This window comes from Anguilla rostrata, chromosome 5 (genome assembly GCF_018555375.3).
Source record: "Anguilla rostrata isolate EN2019 chromosome 5, ASM1855537v3, whole genome shotgun sequence".
In the NCBI taxonomy this organism is placed as follows: Eukaryota; Metazoa; Chordata; class Actinopteri; order Anguilliformes; family Anguillidae; genus Anguilla; species Anguilla rostrata.
Window position 1 is genome coordinate 47,963,712 of NC_057937.1, and position 16,829 is coordinate 47,980,540.

The 16,829-nt window shown below is 40.6% G+C and overlaps 1 protein-coding gene across 2 annotated transcripts in view; it reads left to right on the forward strand.

Moving 5' to 3' along the window:
* LOC135255501 (NT-3 growth factor receptor-like) overlaps nt 1-16,829 on the forward strand; it is a 185,453-nt gene that overhangs the window by 119,355 nt on the left and 49,269 nt on the right. For both annotated transcript variants that reach the window (XM_064336747.1, XM_064336749.1), the window contains one exon: nt 13,998-14,186. In XM_064336747.1, coding sequence (XP_064192817.1) covers nt 13,998-14,186 — 189 coding nt within the window. The remainder of the gene's footprint in view (nt 1-13,997; nt 14,187-16,829) is intronic.

Genomic DNA, 16,829 nt, shown 5'->3' on the forward strand with positions numbered 1-16,829 from the left:
TTTTTCCATTTGAAGAGCATGATGCCGTATTAAATATATGCTTTAGAGAAATGGTACATGCTATCAAAGTCAACCAGCTGGCTCTGGTATTCAGCAGGGTGCTCCAGCAGCTTGTATTCCATCTTCCGCTGTATTAACACTGGAATTATTTATTTAGAGGAATTTAAACACTGAATGCCAGGATTCAGGTACTGTGCTGTTATAGTCGACTTATCTCTCTGCATCTCTTGACTCAGTTTATAGTTAAGTGCTTTAAGGTATTATTCAAGGTTTTAGTGATGTATCAAAATGATTTTTTTGGGGCGGTGGGGAGATTTTATAGACAGGTATGTATATTTAGTACAATTGGTCATAATTCACTACTTCAATATTACATTTTTTCACTTTAAAATAATGTATTTGCTAATGATATTTATAATAGTATTTATTAAACTGGTCACCCACATTATGTTTTGAATTTTAAAAATATATTTAGACAATGTGATGATGGGATGGTGTTTATCCTTAAATGTACCAGTAATTAAAAATATATATATATATTTTCTATTCAATACTTAGCTTGAACAGAAGCCTTCAACAAGCCATGTTTTAAAAACAATACTTGAGCATCCATTTAAATCCTTACATACCATTTAGAATAACAGTTTGTGTGAACCAGTCCATGGGGCTGTGCTACAGCTCCGCTACAAGGCATTAGCACTCCCTGTGGTTACTCTGCCATCTTTTATATGACTCTGAGAATGATGAGGATATGCATCACAATTTAGATGCACACGAGTTGATTGGATGTAGTGCGCTTTCATTGTTTGCCTTATTCCTGGTGCTGTTTCTCCTAAATGCATTCCCTGGCTTCGGAACAGTGATTTACGGCAAAAAGACAATGGGGCCATTGCCCGTAGGTGTGTTTGGTTGAAAATTCCAGGCACAGCTTTTTGTGGTAATCCATCAGGACTGTTTCAGTGCTGTGTGTCATCTGCCAGGCCCGGGAATTGAATCCACATCACCTTCAGGGACGAGGGACATGTGTTGATATCTTCTCAGCAGGAAAAAAAATTCAACCTACAAAAAAATCTGTTCTTGTCTGCACTGTGAGCATCCCAGGATGTATGCGTGCCAACTGGTTCTTGACACCGGTGTGTAGTACTTAAGAAATATGTTTTCTATTGTCTTAACTCATTAAATTTAGGATTATCACACGCCGGCTCACACATATTCACAGGACAGAGGTCATGATTACGCCATTTTTGTGCCAAATGTTAATAATTCTTCTCTTGCATCATTTCTGCCATCACTATACGTGCGTATGTACAGCATGTACATACATACCCTGCGTGCTCACCACTGCTATATGTGCATGTTGAAGTTGCTGTAGGTGGTTGCTGTCTCTTTCTTGAGCATATTGGCTCAGGTTATTTTCTTTTGTGCTCCTGGCTAATTCTGTGTTATCTGGTGCTCTGCCAGTTGGCCACACTCAAGCCCTGTGCTGATGTACACCGCAGAGGTGCATGGAGCTGGGGCTTGGCAGCAGCGCTGTTTTGGACATCTCTGGCTACCGGATGCAATGTGCTCATGGCAGCACCAAGGTTGGCGAGGCTCTGGGAGGGGGTGGCCGACTTAATTGGCTGGATTATTTGTTGTGACCCCTTTCTCTCTACATACGCTGTAGCCACCGTAGACCACAGAATCTATGGACCAAAATGTTGAGCCTCCTTTCATCTTTATACTTTGCGACCTTACTCATGCCTTATTAAGGTATACTGGCTGTGAGCTCAAGACCCAGCCAGGATTATATTTTGTTCCACATTCAGTTGTCTCTAGTCCTAGAGAGCAATGACGTATATTTTCTAGAGCAGATGGATAATATATGAAAAATGACAGAGATTTACTCTATCACCTCATGTCATTTTGGATATCTTTTGAGTTTGATTTTGCTTTTTGAGGATTTTAAAGGTGTCATTTCCACCCCTCCACCCTCGTTTTGTGCGTCACTGATGACGGAAGGATGAGAGACAGCTCATTCCTGCCCCTACGTGCTCTTGGAAATAATTGGCGGAGAGCTGTCAGAAAGCCCTCATGCTAGCTCAGGTACAAGTCAAGGTGCATTGATGATGTCTGTACTACAGTTAACCTCAGGCATGCTCCTTTCTTGACTTGTCTTGTATTATCACAGTACACTACAGAAACATCTCAAAATCCTATCACTCCCATGGAAAACTGAAGTTAGGGACAGGGGCATTTATTTGCAGAACCTTTGAGCATACTCCCTCAGCATTTTGTCTTGGGCCCAACATTCTTTTGTTATATTTTTACAAGGAGTAGAAATAGGGGAAAGCAATGGTCATGCCTCTTTAATGTTTTGACTGATTTGAAAGAAAACCTTGAGCTTTCTGAACAGTTTAGATTCTGTGGTATTTGTTGTGACTGTCCCTCAATGTTACCCGTTCATCACAAAATTCTGACACTGCCAGAAAATATCTTTTTATATTTAAAAAAATAAAATAGTTCATGCTATCATATTTTGAAGATTGGCAATGCTATTAAACAATGCATACCAATGTATTTAGCTTTACTTGATGGACTACAACAGTTATTACTTGTATGCTAGCAACCCCCAAATAGCCCCCAAATGTTTTCTTGATCTATACTTATGGTCCCAGTTCTTCATTTGTACTTCTTCTGTTCAAGCTTTCTTTGTCCCATTCTGGTAATTTGGTAAACATCCAACTTCCAAATAAATTTAGAACAGTTTAAAGATAGTTTTGTTCACCATAATAACTTACTGTTATTGTAGTGTTATTATTTCAGTTAGGCTACCAGTTTAATTAACTGGGTAAATATTCAGTTAAAGCAACTGAGCGGGGATTAGTTGTGTCCTTGTAATACAGATTATCAAACTTAAACTTTGATTTATGCTGGGATGGATGCAAATGGAGACTTCTGTATGTGACGGGAAGTAATTCACATAGCATTCCCTTTTCTGTATGTCCTTTAGCTGAACTGATAGATGTAATAGCTGGGTAGGTAGCTTTCTGAGCTTTTGCTTGGCTGCTAGCGTCTGCCATCATTGTTTAGCTAACAGTTACTATTGCAACCTTACATATTACTTGAAATTATTATTTTTTTAGTTACGCATTTTAAGCAAGCTGACATACACTGTAGTGTACATCAAGAATGCAGTGACATGCAATAAGTGACAAATCTAGTTACTTTTTCAGACCATCAGACATTGTTACCACTGAGGCGCTTTCATCAGTGTATTTACGGATTATTAACAGGGTGATGTTATTAGTGGACAGGACAGGAGCGAGTGGGCGAGTGAGAGCTGCCTTTTGAGGAGCCACTGCCAGGCAGCCAGCGTTTGTCCCAGAGCTCCTCCCCTCCCCCAGGAGAGAGGCGCAGTGTGGAAGGGGGAGGGCTAGAATCAGCCCCGCCATCAGTGTAACCAGATTGGGTGGATTTACTCCCAACTGGGCATTTTTTTTTTTTTGTTATTTTGTGGGGAAAAATGGCTTTGGGCAGCTTGTCATTATTTCTGCAATTTTTTTGTCATGTTCGGCCGGTTTTTCCCACTTTCAGCTAATCATTTGCATTCATTGGCGCTGGTACAATTTTTTCCTTCTCCACCTATTATTCTGGTGTCATTATACCTGAAGATTATGCCTGTCAATTAGTGGTTGTGTTTGTTTGCATCCGGTCGGTGGCTATCGCTAACCTTTTGTTATATTGTTATATATTGTAGATCGTCAGATGGAGGCCTATTACTAAATGCAATGATTAGGTGTTGTTCACTGCCATGTATTGGCTGCAAAGTTTGAGAACTTTGTAATAGGCTATAAAGGAGCAGCCTATGTATATAGTGCTGATAATTGAACTTGCTGTTTGTGTGTGCAAGTGAGTGTGCATCAAGTGTGTGCTGTCCCTGTTCAGGCAAAATGTACACATCCATATATGGGCATTATCCTTTTCTTAACAAAGTACTTCATGCTTAATTTAAGCATATCCACAAATATATGGCTGGTAACCTTTTTTTAAAATCGCTATTGGATTGCTGTTTTCTTGGCATAATAATACATGAGTGAAGTGATTTTTTATTTTTATTTGAGTGAATTATATTTATTTATCTTTAATTCACTGTTGCTAACATATCAGAGATATGTGGGCAGTTTAGAGCTCCATCCAGTGGCCTCATGCTGGAGTGTGTACATCTTTATGTACTTCTCTATTATCTTTTATATCCAGTGAGTAGTATGGAAGTCATATAGAAGTCGTATAGGAAGACATGCAGAGATAAATTAGTGACCAATAAGGCACAATGAAGGTGGTCTTGTGTTTGTTCTCTGACAGCATGCTACCTAATTAGCCGTGCTCTGGGCATCTAGCCCTGCTGACAGTGAGACAGGCAGAGAATCTGTATTCATCTGGCATGGGGGTGCTGCAGGAAGGGGGCGAGTATGAAAGGTGATTCACTGGAATGAATGAAAAGGGCACCTGGAGAGAAGGATTGGGGAAGCAAGAGAAAAACAGGGCGGAGAAAAACAGTCGAGGTCTGGAGAAGAGAAGTGTGTGTGTGTGTGTGTGTGTGTGTTTTCTTTGTCGGGGCCTGGTTAGGTGGGTAGCATCCCGTGGACACCTGATTGAGTGCCGCTCTGTTCTCTGCTCTCTCCCTCGCTCTCGCGCGACTAATAAAGGTAAATGTTTAATGGCCTGCGTTCAATACCAGCGTTCGGCCGCCCGCCCGCGCGGGATGATGCAACATTATCAATTTTTATCTCCCCTCGTTTCTCTCTGAATGTAATGGATGGGCCCGGTGTCGTACTCCTCCTGGTCTTAATGGCTCCCCCACTGGAGTACCCCGCTCATCGACATGCAGGAGAAATCAAACACCAGCGGCGAGGAGCAGCTTGTGCCACCCAGGCAATGCATTCCTCTTGAAAAATAAATGCACGCGCCAGTCACTCCTCTTTTTGATTAATGCCCAGGTTTTGATTCGTATTCTACTGGCAAAGATCAGATCTTTTTGACCCTCTGCTCCGACATGAGATATTGCGATGGGCAGGTTGGCGAGGGGCAGCTCACAAGAGAGCACTATATGTTTTGAACAAGGTACCCACCCATTCACATTGGTCAGCCCCAGATGGGTAGTCAGTTTGGGTCCCCCTGCTTGTCCATCAGCATTACAGTCAAATCTTGCCTCCTTCTGTCAAATAATAAAATAATTGCTTATTTATATATTTTTAAATCAGAGTAGGGCTGGGCTCTCTGGGCACACATATACCGTAAGTACAGATTGGAGTCCTCTCAGATGTTTTTTGAATTCTTGCCTGATTACCTCTGGCTTGTCTCAATATTAATTACAAAAAAGGAGAATAAAGAAAACTTTGGTAGCCAGCGCACCCACAGTTAATTTGTAATATAGTCACACCGGTGTTTCCTGCTATGTATTAAAAGTCAGTGCACTTTTGCCATTGAACAGGATGCTGTTGCAGTTCTTCTGAGAGAGCACAGTGCAGGATGGATGAAGGAGTGCACCTGTTGTATTTGTTTCTGTGTGCACTTCTGCATGTATGTGTATGTGTGCGTATGTGTGATATGGAGAGAGAAAGAGGAGGTGATGGCTCCCAGGTCAAGGTCAGCACTATTTCACTGCTGCGTGCCCCATGGGGAGCCTGGTACTCCCCCAGGCCTGCTAACCCCCACTCAAGCCACTGGTCCAGCACACAGCTGACCTTCACATGATATGGTCTGCTTACTATAGGAAAAGCAGCCCCCCCCCTCCTTACTGAAGGAAATGCAGTTTTTTTTTGGGGGGGGGGGGGGGGGGGGTGGGTTCATAAAAAATAGCTGCACAGAAAAATGTCCAATGTTGATTCAACACTTAATAGATAACATTTGGTCCCACATTCCACAGTGGGATCAAATGTTATCAGTTAAGAGCTGAATTAACACTGGACATTTAACTGTGTGGTAACTTGAAGCCCACATTTGGCATTTCACGAGAAACAATCATTATTTAACTCCATTCAGCTTTAAATTGTTTTTTAAGCCCCCTCAAAATTATTTAAGTATAATGGGAAATGTGATAAATTTGGATGGGATGCGGAATGCAAGGAAAGTGCTGGATGTGCACATGAAGGAATGTAATGTGGTATATATGATGCTGCTATTAAGAACCTGACAATCCAGCAGAGATTATGTTCTTTTTTTAAATTTGTTAAAGTGTTTAAAATAGTTTTTAGTGTGATTTGAAATTTGGACCATAAGTGTTTTAATGTGCTAATTCAATCAACGTGTTACTTTATCAGGTAATCTGTAGTATAAAAGCAGTTTTTTGTAGGAGTGAAGTAGCTAAGGGGTCAATCGTAAAGGGGAGAAAAGCAGCTCCCTGTTGTAATTACAGCACATGGGGCAGTCGGTCAAAACAAGATGCCAGTTTTTCCTTTGATTAATGGATTTAAGATAACATTATACCATCCAATACTCAAAACAAAGTAAGATGGGTTAAAGAGGCACCGAGAATACTTATTGGATGATTCATTCGACATAATTGGTGCACAATGTAGCCCTAAATTAAACCAGGTAGTCTTTGCCATGCATTGTTCATAAGCATCATGGATAATCCCTGTAATCTGAGTTTGCTATGCGTGACTCATCACGTATAAATGTGCAAGAAAATATTGGGGAAAATATGTATTGTAAATGTTATATATGCCCTTAAAATCCTCCCTTTGTTGTACAGTTTCTAGTTGAACATACAAATTGTGCTTTTTTGGGGGGAAATAGTTTCAAGAAGACTGCAGCATGTGTATTCAAAATGAGCAGAGGGAAATCAAATCATCTGTGTTAATTCACACTGAGCACTGTTCAGACACCTGTACATTGCAATCAGCCCCCCAATTAGATAACCAGACTTTTGCATATACCCATTTAACACTGGTGTGTTTAGCATGAACACACCTGCACAATGAAGCCATTGGCTGACATAATGTGCTGCACAGATTGGATGCTAAATTTGGACTTTAGGGGCAATAATAACAACTATTATATCCCTCTGCTTGTGGGCTGAAGTCCAAATATAGAGTATGAGCAACTTCTCTATTTACAGAAACCAAGCTCAGTACAGGCATTGCCATAGAATGTGATGAAAGAGAAACTCATACAAGTATGTTTAATGAGACATTTTTTAATGTCTTGTAAATTAGCTTTCTTATGCTGGATTAGTATTGAAAATCATACGCAATGTCCAGCATTGGGCATTTTTCTGACCTTTTAAAGAAAAGCCAGACTGGAGATTGGTGAGAATCTCTTGTCTCTGCTTCTGCATACAGCTGGATTTTGGTTGCTTATGCACTGTACAAGCTGCCTTCCCAGGTAAGAGCACTAAATCGCTCTTGCCAGGGAAGATTTGTAAAGATGCATGAAAACCAGTTTGCTGGCTATTGGTGAATGCTTTGGGCCCAGTTTTCTAAATGATGCTCAAACAACACAGAATGACATCATTTGCTCTATTCTAGGCCATACTTTATATTTCTGTGTTTTATAATGTTCTCCATCAGAAATGTCTTCTTTTATTTGTCTTAAGATGCCCGCTCCAGCACAGGATGCAATTTTTTATCCTCTCTTTTATGATGAAGTGAGTTTGCCATTTTAGGATATGTTTTCAGACTGTGCTGTTATTTTTTGTGTGTGCGCTCAATTTATTTTGAGCCCTAATTAACTTCAGTGGGAAATGAAATTGCCCGTGAAAGGAATTCAACAGGCCAGTTAACATGGTGTGCTATTATGGATGCAGTCAAGCTTCCCAGCACTTCTCCTTGACCAGCGGGGTAAATATAGTGCAGTGCTGCAGGTTTATTGAGGATCATCACCCATAATTCCATTCACTGGCATCATCCTAATAAGTGAAGATGTGTTCAAATGGAAGTATAGTATAACAGCAGCAAATGCATACTGAGGGAATTTAAGATAGTGTTTTCTATTTAGTTTTATTTAAGGGTTTTCTGTGATGGTACCATGTCTCTGTTACAGCATTGCTGCAGATGTTTGTCCAGGGCCTGCAGGGAACCATTAGAAAGATTGTTCTCTCAGCAGTCCACCACACGCACACACAGATGCACGCACGTAGGCACACACAAACACACATGCATGCATGCACACACATATGCGCACACCCAGTGCCAACAGTCTCAATATTTGTCCTTCTGTTGTATAAGAAGACTTACATATGATGTTGTTTTGTATGCAATGCATATATAGTATGTATTGAAAGGGCTGTAATTTCTACATGGTGAGACCATGGTGTATAAAAGTACCTTTGTTAAAGTATTTAATTGAAAGCTGGGAATATGAACTTTAACCACATGTGAATTGACGCATGGAGCACAGTCAGGGGAAGTTCATATGCAGCTTTGACTGCAATGCGCACGGAACCCTATCTGACTAAATCCTCCCATTCCCTGGGTGATAAAGTTGCCAGCTGTGTATTACCCTATGGAGCTACCGGCCACAGTCAGCACTGGCATGGCCATGAGAATCATCCATGCACCACAGTGTGGTAGCTCGCCCAAAGCAGGTCTGTTTTAACAATGTACATGCAAACAATAATGTATACAATTTCCTAAAATTATTTAATAATTTTGTCCTGTTTGTTGTCATAGGGGATTTTAAAAAAAAACTATCATATAGAGAAATCTGTTTTACAGTGTATTGTGATATGTTATGCAACAAGACCAAGTCAAAATCTAGTATATGGCTGGACCTAACACACGTGATCCGGCCGACCAATGGTGTAACTTCATCACTCACTCAGTCATAGACATTCGCGTTTGTAGGGCTGGCCCCGCTGTTGCAGTCCAGCCAAAAAGACTACTTTTTGAGATTCAGAAAGGCGTTGGTTTAGCAATGGGATCTTTTGTCCTTAAAATATGTTAAAGATACACAGGAAGTATGTGTCTTACTGTAAATGTGAATTACACTTAATTTACAGCAGTTTCACCAATGAAAAGTATGGAATTTAATTTGGAATTTAAAGTAGTATCAGAATTTTTGAATGATATGATGATGATGTACTGTAAATGCAATGACTGACAATTAATGACTTTCATCTTGTTTATTCCACTCAGGTGAAAGAAATGTCATTAATTCTGAATAGAAAATATGCCAGAGCAGCCCTCTGGCTCAGAGTTGGAATGCAGACATATGTTTGGAAGGCCTGCTACATGTGATTGACGTAATGCCGAACCAATCCCTTTAGCTGTGACATTCTGCTTTAATGATTTGTGAAAGACTAGTCTAAAACTAGCTCATGCGGCACTTCACAATTTTAGCCAGTGGAAATCCAGAACCATTTGACAGACAGAGATATTTAATTTTTGTATGCACCGTGCAGATCATTTTGTAGGAGCCCTGCCTGTTTTAATAGCATTGCAACTTTGCCTCCTGGGTCCATTCTTGTAAATCAATCAGCAAATAAATCAGCTTTGTCGCTCTGTAATTCTTTTACTTATGAAAATTAAGCAAGCATAGCATCCTCTGCCTGGTAATCTCAAGCTGGTCTTGACAGTGAAATTGTAATAGCGCACAGAGTAGCAGCACATTTTGAGATGCCATCCCTGCAGTGTCCCACTTTCGCTCCATTGCAGTGGCCCTCTCTTTGCATGGGGGAGGGGTAACCCCCTCCCCACTCAGTTTTTTGCACATTAATCAGTCCGCCTCTGGTTCTTTACACCAGTGGCTGCAGCCTGCACTCTGTATGTGTGTTCTCAGTCCTACACTACATATAAACTGTATGCACTTGAGCCTCTACTCTAAAGGATGTGGGGGGCTGGGGGGGGGGGGTCTGGTGGCAGGAAAACTTGAACCACAGGTATCTTACTTTGGTTACTGTATATGTCGCATGTTTACATAACTTTTTGTTTACAGTACATTTTTACTTTTTATTTTATTTGGTTTGTCCTTTACAGGAGAATGATGAAGAGTAAATGATACTGATTTATTTGTGCCTGTGGATGGGAGGAGAGGAGAAGGGGTGGAGTGTGCAAAGTTGGAACTATTTTGCTCTCTTTGCCTCCTCTACTGTGGAATAATGTGGAGTTTTTATCTCTGTGACGGAACTGTGCACACCCAGCAAGGACTTTTAGTCTCAAATCCCAATCCGCAGTGTGTGATTTATAGAAGAAGAAGAAAAAAACATTCAGTGTGGAATGTGCTTTTTTGTCGCTCAGGTAAAATAAATATAAACAATGGCCTGTTTCTGCATCCAACCCCTCCAACCTCTTATGTTTCACAGGAGGGCTGGCATTCAGCCTGCTCACCCCAGCATTAGGCTTTCATTATGGATCAGAACCATTTCACTTCCTCTTGACTCAGACTGATTTATGTATTTACTTTCACTGAGGCTGTAAAACAGCAGTTCTGGCTGCACACTGAGGCCCGACTGAGCGTGCAGGAGGATGCAGGAGAAGTGTGAGACAGGTTACACTGACTTTTTATGCTGCACAATAACTGGTACAATGTAAATAAATAAGTGTCTGTGTATAGCTGGTCTAGCAATGATTTAAAGAGTAAGGGAAATCAAGTTTTGATTTAACGAAGACTTTCTTTTGACTCAGTTACTTTAATAAACTTTCAAGGTTTCATGACTCGAGGTCTTCAATTTGAGAAGAAGAAAAACATATCTGCACATTTTAAATGACCAATTTGCAGAGGGGGTAATTTTGTGGCTGGCAATATGTGAAATTGCTGTGCGAGTGCTCACCTTCTTTTGGAAATGTGCTTGTTTATTGAAATGACATGCACATTCTACGACTGTTCCGGTCTTATGGTAAAGGGACTGGGGTATTCTCTCTCTCTCTCTCTCTCTCTCTCTCTCTCTCTCTGTCTCTCTCTCTCTCTCTCTCTCTCTCTCTCTCTCTCTCTCTCTCCCTCTCTCTCTCTCAGAGTCCATCTCTCATTAGGCTCGCCTGCCTCAGGGAGACTTCATTATGGTCTGGTTTCACCCATCTGTCTGCCTCTTCGATACCTCATTGATTCTGCATGTTTTATTTTTTGTTTCTTTTGATTGGTGAGCCTTGCCTGAGAGTATTGCGGTGGCTCGTTAAGCTGACAAGTCACTCTAGATCTCTGTCATGCTGGCTGTTATATGGTGACCGGGTGAGTCGCCAGTGGGTGTGCTGGCAAATGTGATTGACAGAAGATTGTAAAAGGCTGGGCACTATTGGAGACCAGAAAACGTCAGCCTTGTGTTGTTGGTGTTCTTGCTGGTCTCTTTGTTAGGAAAGCAAAACAAAAGAAGTTGTAGACAAATGTGCCTTTTTGCTTTGATAATGGGCTGAGCCTCAGCACTATTGTTTGAAAGCTGATGGGATGGTATATGAATCTTCTTTGCGGTGTGCATGAATTGTTCTGTATCTGTGAGAATTGAGAGGTTTTCATGGCTTGCACCAGCTTGACTATAGTAATACAGGCACCATGGGAGCTTTACATGGCAATTTGGTTTGTTTGAACAACACAGTGCTTTACCTCAACAGACAGCTTGAAGTAAGATACTCCTCTCCCTTTGCTTTTGTGAGGAATGTTGTAAAAACCATACACATCCTGTCAACTAAATTAAAGCAGGGTTTAGTGAGAGTGGTGGTTGTAGTGGTAGCAGTAATTGCTGTGGTCATACCAGTGAAAGCAGCAGTAGGAGTTTGCTTTGCAATTTTAATATGAAGGGGATTTTAATTACATATACTACATTGCACCAGGGCTTTCAATAATATCATGATGACAAATTCCCCATGTTGTGTAGTCTGTCATGACAAATAATTTCCTTGCTTAAGAAGGGTATGGTAGTTTATTTGTTCTCGTTCCACGCTGTGTATCGGACTTGTCAATTGCACAGCATTCCCTGTCAACACCTATTAAGGTGTGGCTGCTTCCTGATTTGGTTTGATTAAGCTATGGGCATTGCTTGATCACACATTTCTGCCAGCTTCATTTTTTTTATCCTGGTGGGTTTAAATGCTGGAGGGGGAGTGCTCTGTGTGTCATGGAACAAAATAAATAAACTTCTGTCCCAAATGTGTAATGTCATATGACTTAACACAAAGTTTTCTGTTTGAGAAAAATCTTGAAGAGTCTTGAAGAAATACATTTAATTCTAAACCTTTTTTTGTTGTTGTTTTGCTCTGAATCACAGTTCTTGAGAATAAAAACATGTCATAACTTCAGTTCAAGTTCATTGTTTATTCTTAAAGGCAAGTATGACGTTTATTCAGATCTGGAAAACCACAAGTTTCATGTATATATCAACCCAGGGGAATGGAGGCAGTGAATGGAATGATAATTGATGTCTTTCTCAGTGCAGTGCACAGTACACCTGTGAAAAGCCACTACCACTTCGAACCCTGAATGCATAAAAGTTCACGGAATTTACAGGATTGAGAAAGAAATGAGTATGTTCATTTATCACTCTGAAAAAAACAGTATGAAATTAAACATTGTAAATTTTGAAAATAAAAAAAACTTTTATTAGATTAAAACTTTTTTCCTTAGCTACTTTTTATTTCACTATTTCAATTCATTTCCTTCGGCCCTGAGAATTTCACCTTAATTCTTGAGGTGTTGAAGGACAACTTCAACTCAAGTCCTTGTTTTTCCCAGCTGTGTATACTTTCCTGCCACTCTGCCACCACAGTGGCTCCTCATCCTGTCATAACCGTGATCACAGAGAGGGTACAGATTTCTCCCTGCTACGCATTCCGTATGACTGCGCCTGCCTCTTAAAGGAGCACTCCCATGGAGAGCATTCATTTCATATGTCTTGTAATGTTTTATGCATTGCAGACTTGACTGAGAACAATGCCTCCAAAGTTTAGCTGTCTGCTAATCCAGTGACTGTTGTGACTGCTGATGATGCTAATGGGACTGAGTAGGTGTAGAGAGTAGAAAAACTCCATGGATGAGCACCCAAGTCTGTTGTCATGATGTTCTATGGACAGATGAGTCAAAAGGGGAACTTTTTGGATGTCATAGGTCCCATTATGTCTGGTGTATAGCCAATACAGAATTTCACAGTAAGTACATCATACCAACAGTCAAACATGGCAATGGTAGCGTGATGGTGGGGGGATGCTTTGCTGTCTTGGGACCTGGACGACTTGCCATTATTGAAGTAACCATCTGCTCCGTACCAGAATGTTCTTAAGGATAATATCCGGTCATTTGTCTTTGAGCTGAAGCTGAAGTGTAATTGGGTTATGCAGCAAGACAATGATCCAAAACAAAAAGCAAGTCCACATCTGAATGGCTGAAAATAAACAAAATTTTAGAGTTGCTTAGTCAAAATCCTGACTTGAACCCAATTGAGATTCTGTGGCAGAACCTGAAATGAGAAGTTCATGCTTGAAAATTCAACAGTGTGTCTGAATTAAAGCTATTCTGCGAAGAAGAGTTGGCCAAAACTGTGATGTGAAAGACTGATATCAAATTATCGGAGGTATTTGATAGTAGTTACTGCTGCTCAAGATGGTGCAACCTGTTATTAAGCTTAAGAGGACACTTACTTTTTCACATGGGCAAAACGGGTGTTACGTTTTTTCATTAAATAAATGAAATTATACTTTAAAAATGTTTTGTGTTTATCCAGGTTCCCTTTGTCTGTTATTACATTTTGTCTGAAGATCTGAGACCATTCATTGTGACTAATATGCAACAATAGAGGAAATCAGGAAGAGAGCACTGTATAATATTGAATTGTACGTTGATTTTTCACAGTGCAGTTGTCTGTGCTGCAGGACCGGTGCACTCCATAACTATTTTGTAAGATAACAAATGAGCCCGCCTACAGGAGAGGCAAAGTATTGGTTTTAGATGCATTGCTAATGCATTATGAATGTTCTCATTTATTTATCTGGAATTCGATTTTGATTTGGAGCTGTGCTGTTCGGGTGATGTCATACCATGCTTTGGTGTCATCCTATACTGAATCTCTCTGTTCCTCTCTTTCTTCCTCTCAGGACCTGTGGCAGTGATAAGTGGGGAGGAGGACTCAGCGAGCCCCCTGCACCATGTGAATCACGGAATCATCACCCCCTGCACCCTGGATGCCGGCCCTGACGCCGTAGTCATCGGAATGACCCGCATCCCTGTCATCGAAAACCCCCAGTACTTCAGGCACGGACACAACTGCAACAAACCCACAACCTGTGAGTACTGCTGGCTCACATTCAGTCACACTCTCGACCTGAGCCTAATCTTTAAATCTACTGGTAAAGGTCAGTCCTGGACCCATGTCATTCTGTTATGAAAATATACAAATCGCCACCCTGCCCTAGCAATTTTAACACCACTTCAACTTTTCTACATTCACTTCTCGTGCGGTTCAAGTAGAGCTTATTTCTCTTCTGGCTTTCTGTCATTGCATTTTACACATGATCAGTTGTTGTCATTTCTTGTATGTATTCATAACAGTAATAAACCTGTTAGTAGAAAGGGGGTGATTGATGATAGAAAACGTAATAGTATTACAGGACAGTAGATCTCCAGGAACAGGGTTGGGCAGCTTTGGCCTAATGGTTGGGCCAGCCCTGTCTGTAATCCCATTGTGCCATATTTCTGTGTATATGAATAATCTTAAAATCATTTCAAAGTCTTATAAATTCAGCGCCTTAATTAAAACTTTACAACTATTGACACAAAGAATCCCTTCTGCCCCCTTTGCCCTTGATCTTGATTTTAAGATATACTTTTCTGTGGTGCATAGATCAGTTTTCTGCCATTTTATGTGCCCTTGAGAAATTGTTTACAATGAATGGTTGCCATGTGGAATCCAGCAATTGCAAATTCTGTGCAAATGGTGTGCTGTCTCAGTGCTACACACAGTGATTTGATGCAATTTAATCTGTCAGTATCTTGAGGAATTTAATTTACTGTACTGCAGAAATTTATTTTGGTATTTTCTCTGTGCTCCACATCAACAGCTCCATATCTACTGTTTATTTACTCTAGGAATACTGAGCTAATGAAGCAGAATTAAATTAAGCTCATTGCTTTGATTCAAATGATGCTTTGTGATGACTAATCTTACTTGCGGATTTCCAAAACCCTTGCTCTTACCGTGGATTTTTTGGCTTCACTGTCCCTCCATTGTTCTCCATATTGTGATTCTTGGCTGTTGTCCCTTCGTAGTTAGTTCTAAATACTTAATTTGCTGGCTCCCAATTTCATGGCCCCCATATTGGCTTTTTTGGCAATGGAGTCCTGGAAGTGGCTTCTCCATATTTATCCCTCGAGCACTAGGATTACTGAGTTTAGTATATCAGCCTGAAAATGCAGCAGTAACTAAAGCTGCAGTCATACACATTGGGTCTCATTCACGAAACATGCGTTTAGTCAGATTGGATTGTTAACCATGCTCAGGAACGTTTCCATGAACATTTCGGCACCCATTATGTGTGTTTCTATTTAGAGTGCTCTATTATTTATTCCTAGTCAATTTACATAGGTACAGACTAGGGATGTATCCGAATCCGAATACTGTATTCAGGAAAGCACTAATAATGCGATGGAAACAGATATTTCTTCTACCTGAAGTTGCTCGTTATTATTCGGATTCGGGGAAAAAAAGTCAGCTCCATGTCGAGTTCTCATAGCCTCTATCTAACGTTACACGGGCAGAGAGAGAGTATCTGGAACTCCGGCACATAGCAGCTGCCTTGTGACGGCGAACCTATCATAAAGCTAGCTGGCATTCAAAACCCGTTTCAGAGGGTCTTAGAAAGACGTTATGTCTACACTGCGCGGCCACACCATTTTAAAAGCAAGACAGTGCTAGGGAGATGAATTTGATTGACTTATGGTTTCATGCAGTTTTATTAAATAACGTAATGACAAAAAATGTATGTATACATGATATAAACTCATTTTATGGTATAAAACGAGAAGGAACTATTTTTTTTTGATAGAATCATTGTTTTCATAGAATTAACGACCAGAGGCCTACAAGTCAGCTTCCTGATGGAGCTCTGTCTCGCTACAACAGCTTCGGCCTCACTTGTTATCTAGCCTATATTAAAATTCTTGGTTTTAGGTCAGAATGGTCTCACGGCATGCTTGTTGTCCCAGCTAACTAGCTAGCTGACTATTGAATTGTCTTCAAAACAGCGGCTACTATAAATGCAGTCGTTCGCAAAAATAGCAATGAAAATACGTCCCGTAGCCATGAGTTCAACGCGCAACGCCTATTCTATTGTCCAAATAAGGGACGATTCCGATTTGCGGGATGCGTAAATAAAGCTAGCAACAGTAACTAGAAATGTGATTCAGCGTTGCCATCAAAAGGGGAGTGGATGTAACAACAATTCAAAAGCGAAAGATTAATGTTGCTGTTTAAACTGCTTTAGAATTCTGGATTTTGTAGCGCATTGATTTTAGAACTGTTGAAAGGCCAGGGTGTCCCTTTACTGAGAAATGATGCCCACCCTTGGACCAATCAGAATCGAGTATTCAGCCAAGCCATGTATAATTTCCAATAACAGAACAGCCCGTTGTGTTTTTATTCCTTACATAACACCCTTAACAAAACAACCTTAACAAATCACTGCAAGCGATGACATTCCGTTTTTATCAACATTAGACATTACAAAAGGGCGCATGCCACTACACCGTCCAAAATGTAGAGTCAGGGCAAGATGAATTATCAGAGTTGCATGGAAAGGTAGCCTGCATGTAACTGTTGTGAATGTCAAACGTTGCGAGTTAATGCAAAAGCATTGCGAGGGAACGCAAAAGCAGCTAAAAAAAAGAACTAAAAATCCCCACCATGACCCTTAGGGGACTCTGTATTTTTT